General features: G+C 37.5%; 1 protein-coding gene across 2 annotated transcripts in view; it reads left to right on the plus strand.

The window, feature by feature from the left end:
• The window catches only part of UNC13C (unc-13 homolog C), a 216271-nt gene that overhangs the window by 145342 nt on the left and 55132 nt on the right, over nt 1-15797 (plus strand). For both annotated transcript variants that reach the window (XM_075045303.1, XM_075045302.1), the window contains one exon: nt 7989-8074. In XM_075045303.1, coding sequence (XP_074901404.1) covers nt 7989-8074 — 86 coding nt within the window. The remainder of the gene's footprint in view (nt 1-7988; nt 8075-15797) is intronic.

The following is a 15797-nucleotide window of genomic DNA, read 5'->3' on the forward strand; positions in this document are numbered from 1 at the left end:
ACCAAGTGGTCCATCCATCAAATCCATGTCTCTCCAATTTAGAGACAAGGATGTTGTGCGGGACACTGTCAAATGCTTTGCACAAGTCCAGGTAGATGATGTCAGTTGCTCTTCCCTTATCCACCAACGCTGCAACCCCATCATAGAAGGCCACCACATTTATCAGGCACGATTTGTCCTTTTTGAAGCCATGTTGGCTGCCACCAATCACCGCCTTATTTTCCATGTGCCTTAGCATAGTTTCCAGGAGGATCTGCTCCATGATCTGGTTGGGCACAGAGGTGAGACTGACTGGCCTGTAGTTCCCCAGGTCTTCCTTCTTTCCCTTTTTAGAAATGGGTGTTATGTTTCCCCTTTTCCAGGCAGTGGGCACTTACCTGGACTGCCACAACTTCTCAAATATGATGGATAGTGGTTTAGCAACTTAGTCCGCCAGTTCCCTGAGGACCCACGGACGCATCTCATCAGGTCCCATTGACTTGTGGACCTTCAGGTTCCTTAGATGGTCTCAACCCTGATCTTCTCCTACAGTGGCCGGTTCTTCATTCTTCCAGTCTCCACCTTTGCCTTCTGTGACTTGGGTGGTGTGGCTGGAGCACTTGCCAGTGAAGACTGAGGCAAAAATGTAATTGATTACCTCAGCCTTCTCTGTGTCCTGGGTAACCAGGTCTCCTTCTGGAGAGGGCCCACATTTTCTTTAGTCTTCCTTTTATCACCAACATACCTATAGAAGTTTTTCTTGTTGCCCTTGATGTCCCTGGCTAGATTTAATTCTATCGGGGCTTTAGCTTTCCTAACTTGATCCCTGGCTGCTCAGACAATTTCTCTGTATTCTTCCCAGGCTACCTGTCCTTGCTTCCACCCTCTGTAGGCTTCCTTTTTGTGTTTGAATTTGTCCAGGACCTCCTGGTTCATCCATGTAGGCCTCCTGGCGTTTTTGCCTCGCTTCCTCTTTGTTGGGATGCATCGCTCCTGAGCTTGAAGGAGGTGATTGTTGAATACTAACCGGCTTTCTTGGGCCCCTCTTACCTCCAGGGCTTTATCCCATGGTACTCTACCAAGCAGATCCCTGAAGAGGCTGAAGTCTGTTCTTGTGAAGTCCAGGGTAGCGAGCTTGTTGTGTGCCCTCCTCACTGCCCTAAGGATCTTGAACTCCACCATGGAACTCACTCCATGGTCACTGCAGCCAAGGCTGCCCTTGAGCTTCACATTCCCTGCCAGCCCCTCCTTGTTGGTGAGAACAAGGTCCAGCATAGCACCTCTCCTCATTGGCTCCTCTGTCACTTGGAGGAGGAAGTTGTCATCAACACATTCCAGGAACCTCTGGATTGCTTATGCCCCACTGTGTTGTCCCTCCAACAGATATCGGGATGGCTGAAGTCCCCCATGAGGACCAGGGCTTGTGAACATGAGGCTGCTCCTATCTGTCTATAGAGGGCCTCATCTGCTCGGTCTTCTGGTTGGGTGGCCTGTAGCAGACCACCACTACAATGTCACCTGTCCCTGCCCTCCCTTTAATCCTGACCCATAAGCTCTCAGTTGGCTCCTCATCTATCCCCAGGCAAAGCTCCATGCACTCCAGCTGGTCATTGACATAGAGGGCAACACCCCCTCCTCATCTCCCCTGCCTGTCCTTCCGAAAGAGCCTGTATCCTTCCATTCTAATGCTCCAGTCACAGGAGCCACCCCACCATGACTCCGTGATAGTATGTTTATATATTATAAGAATAGTATTTGGGTATATATGTATAATGTTATGTGTATATAATATATAGTGTGTGTGTATATATAGTATGTGTATATATATTTATATACATGCATGTATATTAAAGCAAACTAGAAGCCTGTCTTGGTTGGGAGGAGGGCACAGAAGGAAGATTCAAAAGCTTAAGTTCTCTTGCTGACTGACATTCACCTGTCATAGGATATTAAGCAAGCAATTTCTACTTTGTCTTCTTCCCCATTCTCTGTCTTGTCTTTTTAAACTGTGAGTTTTGAAGATCAGTGATATTGTCTTGTTACATATTTTAGAGTTCCTGCATAGTAATTTCTTAAACCTACCAGAAGCCTGTAAGTGCTACTGTAATGCAAATAATAAATTATGTATTATTATTACATGAGTACTCCTAGAAATATGAGTAACCAAATTAAAGTAAACGTGACTACTCATGTGTAAAACTATCTCTGAAGAAAATTATGGCAGGAGTGGTGCATACAGTAGCCATACCAATTACATATCCCCACAGGAAAAAAGACTCGCACATATGCGTAAAGTCTTTATCAGTATTCTGCAGTCTCAAGTTGTGCATGTGTCCTTATATTCTTAATCAAATGCACAAATTGTATTATAACAATGGAGTAGATTGTTTAAAATACAGAGCAAAAGTTAGTGAAATTAAAAACAGATATGTTAGTATAAATTGTGAAGTAGACATGACACAATTTTTAGCACATCCTTTAGATTAAGTACAAACCACCCAGCAAGTACCAGAGACTAGAAGCATACTGTGAAAATTGCCTGTATTGTCCAGTAACTCCTGGCAGATGGTAAGCCACTAGAAGCATTCTTGATTCTTTTCTAGAAGAATAAAAAATGGAAAAAAAGTCCTGCAGGCATTAACCAGCTTGTCACTGTATGACAGATTCCTTCATAACAATCAAATCAACAAAAATGAACATAATAGTCATTGAAATAATACAGACATTTCCTACATTGTTCACACTAACAGTCCTGCTGGTGGAGTTAAATGGAACATTCCTTTCAAGTTTTTCATTTTACAGTTGTTTTCTCTACTCGCTTTTGTAGGACTGATTTGTGTTGGAATTTATACTTACCATAGACATGCTGATATATGTTTAACATTAGATTTCAAGCACAGTCTAAGTCATCCTGCCCTCATCATACCTGTGTTGGAATCGGTAACGCTGCTCCTCTAAATGAGGTCTGCAAAGTCATTATCTGTGTGACACAGTGCAGAAGATGCAGACCATCTAATGAGGTGTCTAATGAGATTTACTATCATTGGCTTGCACTTTAAGTTGTAACAGTAATGTAGTTGAAAGAGCAAGATATCTTGCATTATCAGCAGCACGGAGGTCAATGGACTTTTGTTCCATGCCCATCAACACAAGGTCTGGGATGTTGTATAAGAAATATCTAAAACATTGGCTGCTTGAAAGGTGCCACCTCTGCTACAATTAGTAAAGCTGAACCGGCTTCACTGATAGATAATGTGCGTCTTAACTAAATGGAGAGACTCACTTCTGATACATTTGGGAGAAGTGTGGAAGGAAGCTTCCATTTCTGATGTGCTACATGTACATAAAAATTTTGCCTATTTGAAGTTCTACAATGCTTTAATTTATTTTTTTGAGATCTATTTTAGTATGCCCACACTTACATAAGAACTCTGTCAAGTGGAAATGAAGTAGATAATTTGGACTTTTGTGGATAATTTGACATCTTTTAAAATGCATATTTCAATGGATTTCTCTTGGGTTTATATTTAAAATACATAAGCGATTGATTTGAATAAGAAATTAGGATGTCATTTGGATTTCAATTTATTTTTTTAATCTATGGAAATCTCAAAGATTCTTTTTTTAATTCCAGGGGTGTTTTTAATTGCCTCTTTTCAGGCTTTGATAAAGGAGCTCTCATAAACCATGACATTTGTTACTGAAACAAATTTCATGCAACGAACAGAGGAATGTTAATCAAAACATGGTACTATGAAAAGTTCAGCTACTATTTTAGCAATTTAAGGACCTTAACAAGAGATCAAATCCCACTACCTTCATGAATAAAGCTGCTAGTGCAGTGAGTGAGTTGTATTTTGCATAACATATTGGGCTGCTTTAGGAAGACTGCAGCCCGCAGGTTGAAGGAAGTGATTGCTTCCGTCTGGGCAGGACCCATGACACTGCATTTGGGTGGTTATTTCCAGTTTTGATTCCCCAGTGCAAGACAGACATTGTCAAATTGGAGAACTACAGTGGAGGACAACCAAGAAAATTAGGGGGATGGAACATGTGATGCGTGAGGAGAAGCTGAGGGAGCAGTTTGTATAGCCTGAGGAAAACACCGGTAAGGGTAGTGCTGATTGCATTCTTCAACTTCCTAATGAGGTGTTATAAGGAAAAGACAGAGCCAAACCACTTCCATAAGTGCACAGTAAAAGACACCAGCACAATTTTCAGGTAGGGAAACTCATATTAGCTATATAGGAGCAAATCCAGATTCCACAGTGAGAGGGGTCAAACACTGAAATATGTTGCCCAGAAAGGTTGTGTCATTTTAATGTTTGGAGGTAGTTAGAATTCAGCTCTACAGGCCCTGAGCAACCTGACATAACTTTGGGGTTCTCTCTGCTTTGAGCTAGATGACCTTCAGATGTCCATTCCAGCTTAAATTGTTCAAAAATTCTATAAAAATAGTTGCATTATCTCAAAACAATGTCCAATCTGCCATCCATGTGGTCAGTACTGGATGCCTAGAGAAAGAATGTATCACAGTCATCATTGCTATCCTGGCCAGCTAATGGTTGAAATAGTAGCCATAATAATATAGCCTTTCTAGTTAAGGACAAAATTTTACTCCATCACAGTTCTGTGATACTTGTTGACGGAGGTCTTAGCTTTATTTCCTTTTTGTTGACATTCAGAGCAAATCTTTTGAATGCATGATGTATTCTGTCAATCCTGTATACTTTATATGATATTCATTAAAAGAATAGCTAACTGAAATTACACATAAATATTACTTATATAAACATAAATACATACCAAGGGGAAAAATCTAATCCCAGAATTTTGATGTTAGCAAATGCAGAAACTGGTTGAAAAATTTAAAATTATTTAGATCTTATATTCCATTTAAGAAAAAGTAATTAATGCAGGAACACTATGTCAATTATACTCTGATAATCTCCGTCCAATCCTCTGTAAACTAATAATACTGGAAAAATTTAAAATCAAGTTGTCTACACCATACAGCTTTAATGTCTCCATGCAATTCAGTTTTCAGCCATTATAGTTACTATGTATATGAAAGGAATTTTAACAATGGTAGATAACAGCTATTTATTTGTGAAATATGTTTATAAGTAGTAAACTTTTTTAATAAGCAGCTTGTGGCTAATTAGTTTTGTGAGACAAGATGTTGTACTGTCTCAAATTGTTGTACATCAGTGAAGAGGATAAAGAATGCAGAGCAGAGTAATAGCATAAAGCTTATTTTCTTGTGTCAACACAGTTCAGTTCATATGAATGACAGGATAAAAGAAAGCCAGGAATCAGATGTGAAATGGTTATTTCTAATGTGCGAAAACTATTTGTCAGAGTTTCTGTTGTGCATGCCTGTCTGAGCTGGGTGAAGCTGCAATAGCAAATAATCAAGCTTGTGAAGGCAGTGTTGAAAACTAGAAATTTACTTTGCTTATGGGACTCCACTTACTACCAGCTCTGATATGAGTATTGTTCATAAATGCAAAAAGTGGAAAAGCAACGGCATCATTGTGTGGAGAAGGGGCTGGGGTAGTGCTGAAGCCAGAGTTCTGTAGTTATAATGTGCTAAGCAAGTAGGTTTACTTTCTGAATCAGGATTAAATTATTTGGAAGTCAAACTATTAAACTGGAGGAAACTTTCAGGAAATAAGGTTTAGCTGAACACTGGCAAGCTATGTGATGTCATTTCCAAGCATGTGAATGCTTGGAGAAGTGTATTTTATGGCTAATATCACAACACAATGAGATCTACAAGCATATTAGGTACTAGTTCTTTAGCATGTTAAATCAATTTCACTGGCTGAAAATGTTGATTAGGTTAACTGTCCACATTACATTACTAGTCTACTTTGGACAAATTAAAAATCTATTATTTGAATCTCTGATGAATACACCTACAGGTATCATAGTTGCCATGAAGCAGATTAATTACATGTGAAAAGTAGAAGTTTTGTCCTAAAACACAATGCATTTTCTGTTGTATGATCATTTTTGCCATAGTATCTCCTGCTAAGAGGTCACTGTGTTGGATAAAAAGAAACAGGATGTATGGGAATGGCAGTCAATCCTGCAGGGCTGTACGCAAAAATGTATCCATGTAATGATAAAATTGTGACTATCCATACCCTAGGCATTGGATAGAAGGATTTCATTGGTATGTCTCGTTGATGATTACGCATTAAGCTTATAGTTCTCAGGGACACAGAAGTTGACATCTCTGGGTGTGAACTTTAGGTACCTAACTGAAGTCAGGTGGGATTAATTGAGGACACTGTGTCGAATTACAGTAATTTAAGCAACATAGTGAAAAGATAATTGCAGTTAGTGTGTGCATGTGTTTTCAAAAGTTAAAATGTATACACATATATATACACCACTAATCAAACAAATGCATTTTTATCAGACCCAGCCTTGCATTATGGACAAAGCACAGTGTCAATATTAAATCAACTTTTAAATATTTCCTCAGAGCAACATTGTCAAAGTTCAAGTCTGGTGCTAAGAGAGCAGTCAGACTGGACTGGAGGTAAAGAAATCAAGACAGTTTAAATACGTTTGGGCTTTTGAACAATTAATTTTGTGCTAACAGAATTAATACAAAGTTCTATAATTGAGCAGCCATTAGCACAAAGAGGCGTATCAGTGATCTGAGCTAGCAATTGCTTCATATTAAAGTGACAGAGCTAATGAGCTGTTAAAGTACTTTTTCTTTGCAGATATGATCAGGGTCAAATACATCCCTGGAAAGAATACATTACTTAAATCATATTGCTACTACCTTAAAGTTGCACACCATTCGCATTCTTTCTTTGGCAATAGGAACTTTAAAAATTTTTACATTTCTACAAAAATTATCACAGAATATTTTCTGAATTTGATTAGTGCTTCAATAAGAGGTCAAAATACTTCGGAACAAAATATCTTCTAGTGTAAAGTGGTGTAATAAACTCAAGACAAAAGCCACATAACTCTGTTTCCTCATAAAATGGGTCTTTCATGATTTTATGTATTCATGGTGAACTGCTAGTGTATTTGTATGGCTCTCACTGGACCACTGTAGTATAAACAACTGGTTTACCACTCAGAGGTTCTGTGCAGTACTTCCTGCCCTTTAGCTGCATGACCTGCTTTGGTCTGCTTCTGTGCCCTGAGAACTGCTCATGTTAATGTCAGTCCCACACCTGCTGTAAGGACAGCCCTTTTTTAAAAAACAAAACCAAAAACACATAGACAGACAAATAGTTCTCCTTTTAAATATGATATGAAAGATACAGTGTCTGTCACTAAAATGTCAGCTTTTGCTAGTAGCTAACAGTGAAGATGGCAACTGAAAGATTAAAGCTTTTCTTTTACATAGAATAGAAAGCAGCTGGGATCTATGAAAAAGTTGTGGGAAAATATTTACTTGATAACACCAAAAAATATCTAAGAAGGACTGTTTTTCTAAGATGACATGAAGCATAAGGCCCAAACTAAAATTTTGAATCAAAAGTATGCATTTTTCTACCTTTTATATTCTTTACTGGTTTACCCTTGCTTCAGGGTGAAAGTCTTCAGTGAATTGGATTCAACCAGTATAAACCAAAATAGCTTCACAGACAGCTTCAGTATTTTCCAGTGTAATAAGGGAATTAAGGAAAACCTGTAGGTGCTAAACAAACAGCCAACTGTTTCAGGTTTTTCATAAGCCATCTGATTTATCCAAATTTGAGGAGTTATCTGCAAGATAGATGGATGTTTCTTGATTTAAAATGTCATGTGAGGGAATTTGTGCAACATGCTACTAATTACTTAGGCCCCTGACGTTAGACTAAGGGAAGTTTTTATTTGAAGATTGGATGGTTCATATAATCATACAAAACACAAAATACAGTAAGTGCATGCCAGGGGAATTATTTTGTGGAAATATTTGCCTTTCTGCTGTGCAGCTGCAAGCATAATTTCTAGCAGCAGGTGAACTGATGTGATGTGATTGATTGCAGGTTCCCTCAAGAGCTGAACATGGGAAAAATCAGTGCTGAAATCATGTGGACCCTGTTTGCCCAGGACATGAAATATGCTCTGGAAGGTAATTAGAACAAACACTAGAGAGTTTGCCAAGACTGATTTCCACTGTAAGTGACACCTGGCATCAGATTTCTGTGGATTGTAAGAGCTTTCTGGCATACTTGTATAAGATGTTTCATAGGTTAGTGAAAAAGAAGTGTTGTAAAGGAAGAGCATTCATTGCACTGTGACTATATGAAGTTATCTGTGGAAGGAAACAAAAGAACTTATTACCTAAATCTGACAAAATCATCCATGTCCAAAGAACCACAAATATGCTTGCTGGGGAGCATTATAGGCATTCCGTTTTTTCTTACTAGCTGAAATTTGCTAACTTGCCCATAAGAAACATTTACAGAATGAAGTAATGGAGAAAACACACACAGATAATTAAACCTTTTTGTGTTCAAAAGGCAGGTTGTACTCATTCTGGTTCCAACAAAGTCAAATGCAGTTTCATTTTATTCTTTAAGATAGTACTGTGTTTAACCATAGGTAGAAGATACTACTTTTCTCTATAGCAGATAATCTCCAACTAATGGTTTCAAACCCACTCATTGAAATATGGTTATTGCAGAAAACCGAGTAAAAATACCTGCATGAAACTTTTTAAAAAATACTGAAGAGAAGGAATTAAGGAAAAAGTATTAATTAATGATAGAAATATTGCCAGCACACATACTTAGATCAATATTAAAATCATGAGTCTTGAAAAGAAGTTCATCAAACTCTCCCTAACTCGTATTTATTTTTGCAGAATAAAAAATGACGGCATTAGCTGAACTTCACTAATTTTCTTTACGTATTAAACAGATTTCAGGTATAAATGTGAGAGAAATGCAAGAGAATTTTAGTTTTCATTGGACATCAAGAGTATAGCTAAGATGAATTGGAAAATAAGTAGATCAAATATGAATTTGATCAGATAACTAGTTTTTTGCATTGTAAGATATGTAGTAAAATGCATTCTGTTGGTCTTGTATACAATCTTTACAGAGTTTCTAGAAAGAAAAAAAAAATTTAAAAAAGTAAAAAAAATATATCAGAAACCAATTTTAAAGCAGTCAGCACAGTTTATAATCTCATGGTCAACCCCAACTTGATGTGAAAGGAATTATAATACAGAGCACTGTTTTTTAAAAACAAAATACAATTTTTCTCATCCTTTTATAAAAAACTGTTATTCAGAGAAGGAAAGGATTTATAATGCTAGCCTTTTTTTTTTACTTCCACAGTAGCAGAAATAGCTAATTGTGATTTTTAGGTAAGCAAAATTCACATTGTCTTCAGTCAAGCCTGCTACTAACTACAGAGCAAGTCTGCCAGTGGTGAAAATAAGTATGAGGTTGGATTTAAACAATGCAATTCAACAGGCATAAAGGGTAAAAGAAAAAAATACTTGAAGATTAATTTCTATATTATTTGCTCCAGAATGTCTAATGTGATAATATCAGTGTAGTGGTACTTTGATCATACTGTAGATTTTTATGATGAAAAAGAAAAAGAAAGAAAAGGTGAGTGACTAGAATGGCTATTAATGGAAGAATTATTTTGTTCATCTGCTGTTGTGTTACTTCATTTTGTTAATTATATTATTTGAATGTGGAATTTGCACACTAAGCACAGCAGAAGAAAAAGACAGGAAGAAAAGGAAGGAAGTACAGGAGCAGTGATTATATGTAGAATGACAACAGAAGACATGAGAAAGCAAATCTAAGATGAGGGTATGAGAAGAGATGTTCAAACTAATATTTGAAGGTGATGTTCTATAGTCATGTCAGAGTGAATCAAAAGTGCAAGTTTGAGAAAGCTGATGTCAGGCAGGAGATCACCCTTTGAGAGTGATCAGTGAAGTCAAAGAGCTGAGAAGCATGAAGACCAAATGAAAGCCACTATTTTAGGTTAGGACATATTCCTGGTTACATCAGCGAGAACAACCTTATGTTTGGAGAGGCTGTAAATCAGGAACAGGTATCAGAAGATAGCTTGTTCAGCAACTCAGAGTTGTGATTGCACTTTTAGATAGCTAGCACAGATTAATAAGAAATTCTGATAGCCATTATATTGTCATGCTTTCATAACTTTGAATCTATAGTTACACTCTGCACACAGCCATCCCTAAGCATCCCAGTGCTTGTAGTCTTTTAGCCATTGAACTATAAACATTCTGTACTGCAACAAGATAATTCACAAAATTCACTCTATTTGCTAAGTAGAGCATACTGATCGCTCAAAAGACAGCTTCAGATCAAGCCATGGTTTGTTTCTTGTTTGTAAAGAATAGAACAGGAAGCTCTTGAGGAAGAGTTAATTATACAATAGATGAAGTGTGGACAGTTGGGCTGGATCAAAACTTTATAACAAATACTAATGTTACTATCCTAATTCTGCAGAGAGAGATATAGAGGACTCATTAGGAGGCACTTGACTTTCTACATCTATTCCCAACCAGTCCCTGGTTTTGGTCTCATCTCTGTGTTGCTGTGGATACTGTCTTTCTGAGGAGAGTAAATGCCATTTTTGTCATTAGAAATTCTAAGTCATTCCCAGAATCAGTCGCAAAATACTTCCTGTATATAAATAATAATTAAAGGAAATTGAAATTAATTATAAATTATTATAAATATACAAAATTTCATCTTCTATGATTTCATTCCTAAACAGGAACCTCAATAAATCTAGTCACAAAATATAGATCAGCATGCTGTTTCTCTCTCCAGCTTTGCTGATTTTTAAATCATTAATTCTTTCCATGGGTATTGTACAAACTGAGTTTGATTCTTCAATGGCAATAAAGCTTTTTGCTTCAAATTCTACAAGATTAGGAGCAAGCCCCTAAATACAGTCACAGTTGATCCTCATGGTTTTAATGGGGTTCATTAAAATGCATTGCATTCTGCTATGCCAGTCTCGCCTTCCAAGTTATTAACGTAGGCTACCATCTGTTCATATGTAGTGTCCAGGGCTGTGATTGCAATCTTTGCCTGATTCAATTTAGTATTAATCTCCTGAAGCAGCATCTTTTGTGTTACAAAGTTGATTCCTTTCTGCATCCAATCAAGAAGCAATGAAATAGTTCAACACTGTTTGCAAAAGGATTGCTGATCTGATAAACGATTAAATTAGCTTATCTAAGATCCTGTGTCTGGTTTTTCCCACCTTATATGTTCCTGAATTTATCCAGCCACTCCCATCAGCTTAAATTCAGGAAATGAGTATGTCATAACTCCATTCTCTAACAGAAGACCAATACTGGAACATCCAGTTCACATTCCTTTTTCCCGAGAGCAGATCAGAATGGCTGTTTAGGCTATGTCCTCTCACTGTACAGCTGAATGCCTCCTGTATTTGCTCAGGGGATATATGGAGCTGCTGCTGGGGAGAATTGCTGCTCTTCAGCAGTGCTGCCTACCTCCTTTGTGATAGGAGCCATTAGGCACTGTGAGCCAGGCACCAGCACTCATTACACGCCTCTGCCTCATCTTCTCCCTTGATTCTTGCCCAGAACAGTCTAGCTAGGAGGCTGCTGTTGTGACATGGAGAAGATAGAGGGAACAGCAGCTTCCATAGCAGTGGCCTTTTGCTAGAGAAGAGTACAGCAGCTGCATGTCTCTATGAATACCAAGGCAGTGTACTTGCATGTGACAGGGTAGATGGCTGCTGTCGGGGGAAACTTCTCGCTTTTGGGGTGAGGGAGGAAAGGACATCCCAAAGCACAGTTCAAGTCTCCACCACTGCTGAGATCAGGGCTACACTGTGCCAAGCTGACATGCCTTGCAAACAAAACTGTACTAAAATCTGGTATTGAGTTCATAATTTCATTCTAGATTTTCTTCCATTTTATGTTTAGCCTTTGCAGAGTATTAAAAGTTTTATGCAAACTTTAACAAATTAAGTCCTCACCAGTTCTAATTTTTTTTCTGATCTAAAGAGCTTGGGATTCCTTTCATGTATATATTTTGCATGGAGAAGGTATCACATGTTTCTTTTCAAGAACTGACTTCATTAGATTTGGCCCTTTTTTTTTTTTTTTATTCTTTACAGGTTATTCATGAAGCAAGAGTGATTTGTGTGGTACATTATACGTTGTTGTTTGGCATTTAGTTTACATGAGCACATCTGAGCTTATAGGACGTTAAAATTTTTGTACTGTCTGGTCCTCAAATTATTCTGTATATGGTACAAACAAATAAGAACAGAGACAGAATTTCACTAGCAGTGTAAGTGATTTGTTACTTCATATGGTAAGAAATCTTTTCCTTTCCAAGTATGAAGATGCGAAGGTTAGAAGATGATGAGAGAGTAATGAGCTGAAATTAGGCATGCAATTACAAAAGTATCTTTTTTATTCTACATCCTCAGAAATGTCTTTTTCAGCTCTTTCTATCTCTCGCTTTTGAATAGGTCAGATCAAATGTCCAAAGCTATCCAGTCTGTTAGAAAGAGAACATTCTAATTGCTGTTATTATGATAATCTAATTCTGGTAGTGGCCAGAAGTCAAGACCAGGATCAGGCCACCAATGAATTAGCTGCTGTGTAAATATAGCAATAGACAGTCTTAATCCTGCAAAGCTAAGATTCTGAAGTGTCAGGCCTTCTAAAAATAGGAGAACAAGAAAGTCATTACTCCATTTTATGCATTTAACATAAGTTTGCTTTTTAAATTTGCTGTTGTCCTCAATGCCTAAGCAGACATCATCTTCCTGTTTCTCTGACAGATTCCTCTTTCATGACAGAAACTGATAAAGTGATTTGAAAGAGAAGAGGCAGTTGATGCTGAGCACAGACACAACATAGAAAAAAAAAAAAGGCTAATGCTGCCCAGAGAAAGGTCACACCATTCAGTGGCACATTTCAAGTCTATTTTTACTCCAGCTTTACAATTTACAAAGTTCTCCTTAAGACAGAATATAGCCTTGGCTTAGAGGGAGACTACAGAGCAGATTTGGGAAGGTGGGGCTGAGATTATGGAAGGGAAAATCCACCAAAATGCAGTGTTTCATTGGTATCAAAATATGAAACCTTTTTATTTTAGTGAATCTCATTCTGCATTTCAACACATTTCAACGGATCTATTCCATCCTCATTTTTCCAGAGACCTGAGGAATAGAGAGTCATATGTAGTCTCATGGGGGATTCGGAGAGACTGTAAAGGCAAAGACAAGGAGATTACAGTTAGGGTGAATAATAAACTTTCCTTTGGCAGATAATCAATAAGATTGAATGTGACACGGTTGGAGGAAGAGAGGAGTTAGAAATATTCTTTGGTCAGAATAACAGACAATGATGTTGATAACAGCAGCTACACACTCTATGTACTGGAGGGCTGAGCTTTGTGAGTATGAGAATCTAGTTGAGTACCTATCACATGCAACACAGAGATCCCCAGGCTTGCCTAAAAAGCACTGTAGCCATACCAAATGGCACTATTTTGTTGAAGTTAATTAGGCCCACTAATTAAGACAGATAAAGTGAACAGAACCGTTCCCAGGAGCTAAGTTAATATTTCTTCGCGGCATCGTATTGTGCTGTATCAATGTATCATGTTACTTGGAACTACCTCAGAGATCTCTAGTATGGTACAACCTTGGCCTTGGGCACTTGCCCACTATATCATCTGGTCATTTCCTAACCCGTTTTCTTTGCATTTACATACTGAACCATAATCAGAACAGTAAGAAATACTAAGTGTTAATACTGCAGTACAAGTCTACAGTAATCTTAATAAGTTAAAGCTTCTTTGTGTCTGAGTGTAGGTGTATTCATGGTGCCAGATGTTACTAGAAAAAATGTAGTGCATCAGTGAATGCTTGACTTCATTATTTAGTCTTAAAGTTGTCACTCAATATTAGCAGTGTATATTGCCCCATATATTTAATAATGAAAGCTCTGGCCTTATTTAATCTTCTTTTAACCACTGAGTATTAATCTTATTCTGAAACATTGTTATTAGCTCTTACCCAGGCAGTCACTGATTGTAAAACATTTGTGTATAAACTTTTCCTGAACGTTGCCTAATTGTGAGCAAGACAATTTTGCTAGTCAACATGTACTAGTACTACCATGCTAGATAGGATGTTAGACTGTAAATGATGCTTTAAATGAACTCTACATTGATTAATAATTATGGGTTATTTATAGCTCACATGGCCCTGTCCTTTCTGCAGAACAATGAGTTGAGTATGCAAGTAAGGGAGAAGTGTTCTGTTCAGCTGAAGGGGCTATGTATATCCTATGGGAGCAGGAAGAGAACTGTCTTATAGCAAGGGGCAGTCAAGATTTCCTCTGTAGTTTATTAGGTATCTCAGCCCAGAAGAATAATTTGCCTATTCTTGTCCTTGATTACTGTTCTTCACCAGTAAGATCATACAACTTCATTGCAACTCACATTTTTACAAAAACTAGAGTTATGTCTTTTGTCTGAAGCAATTTTGTGGCTGGGGGGGGGAGAAGAAATCAAGCAAAATTGTGACTTTGTCCCCACAGAAAGTAACTTAAAGGACCTGCATTGTTTAGTGCAGTTCTGCATCTGCTGGTTGGAGAAAAGGTTCGTCCTTTTCCTCTTACAGAATATTCCCCTAATGCAGTCATGTAGTCCAGCAGCTAGGGCTTGAATTTCCCATCCTATTTCTTGAGGGCTTTCTTCCCCTTGTCTCTGTCAGAGTGGATCTGCATGATGTTCACACAGTAAGAGTGGAACCTAGCTACTGCACCTCTTCATGAATTCTGTGAGCTAATCACCCCATGAATCCACTTATATTTTGGACTTCTTTCCTTTCAGAAACAGTAACCAATGACAGCTTTCTTAAAATATTTTTCTTTATCAAGTAGAATAAAACATTTGAGTAAAAGAAAATTTAAAATAACAAGCAACCTGCATGCTATTTTTAATCCTGCCTTTTCTTAAATTTCACACTAAGACACTTCATAAAAGCTTTCCTCATACAGCAAACAACTGTTCTTCTCCCAGCCTCTCTCTTATTAAGTTGAAGACTCGGTCTTTTACTTTCAGGACTTTTTCACATATGGAGATTCACTGGTGTCTTTTTTCTCCTGTAGATACACCGGCAAATTTCCCCTTACGGGCAAGTGCATTAGTTCTAAGCTAAAGAGTTGATACTGGTTCCAGCACGCCCAGGAGAATAGGATAAATCCATTAAAAGCGCTTCTTTCCACATTATCTTTTAATAAGCCTTAAGTGCAATTTGCTGGGTAACAATTAGAGAACACCTCTGTGGTTTTGCCTTTGCTTCTGCTTTACAGACAGAGCCAGATACAACACAGGTAATTATTAAAGTGCAGCCTCACATTTATCTTGCTGCCTGATTCTTCCTGTTTTGTACTTCATTGTACTAATTGCTTATAAAATGCTACCATGCCTATCTGGTAATGTTTTATGCTCACTTTGCCCTCTTGTGATGAGCCAAAAAGCAGAGAATCAAGTCTAAATGTTTCCTTCATGGAAAGATATATTTTTAAAAAAAGAAACTATAAGTAAATGAAAGTAAGCTGTCACAAAAATTATATTGAAGATCCAAAGCTGAGTATTCAGCAGCTAAATACAGTTAAGGCTGTCTTTATTACCTTTATTCTCTTTTTGCTCCCAGATTCAAGCATTATAATATAGCAATTAATTATGTGATAACATTTCCCAAGAAGCAGTGGTTTCCAAGAAGCATGTATATTCTCTCTTTAATTTGTGATTTTTATACATATTGGAGATTTATGAAAGCCTAATCAATGT

This window comes from Buteo buteo, chromosome 13 (genome assembly GCF_964188355.1).
Source record: "Buteo buteo chromosome 13, bButBut1.hap1.1, whole genome shotgun sequence".
In the NCBI taxonomy this organism is placed as follows: Eukaryota; Metazoa; Chordata; class Aves; order Accipitriformes; family Accipitridae; genus Buteo; species Buteo buteo.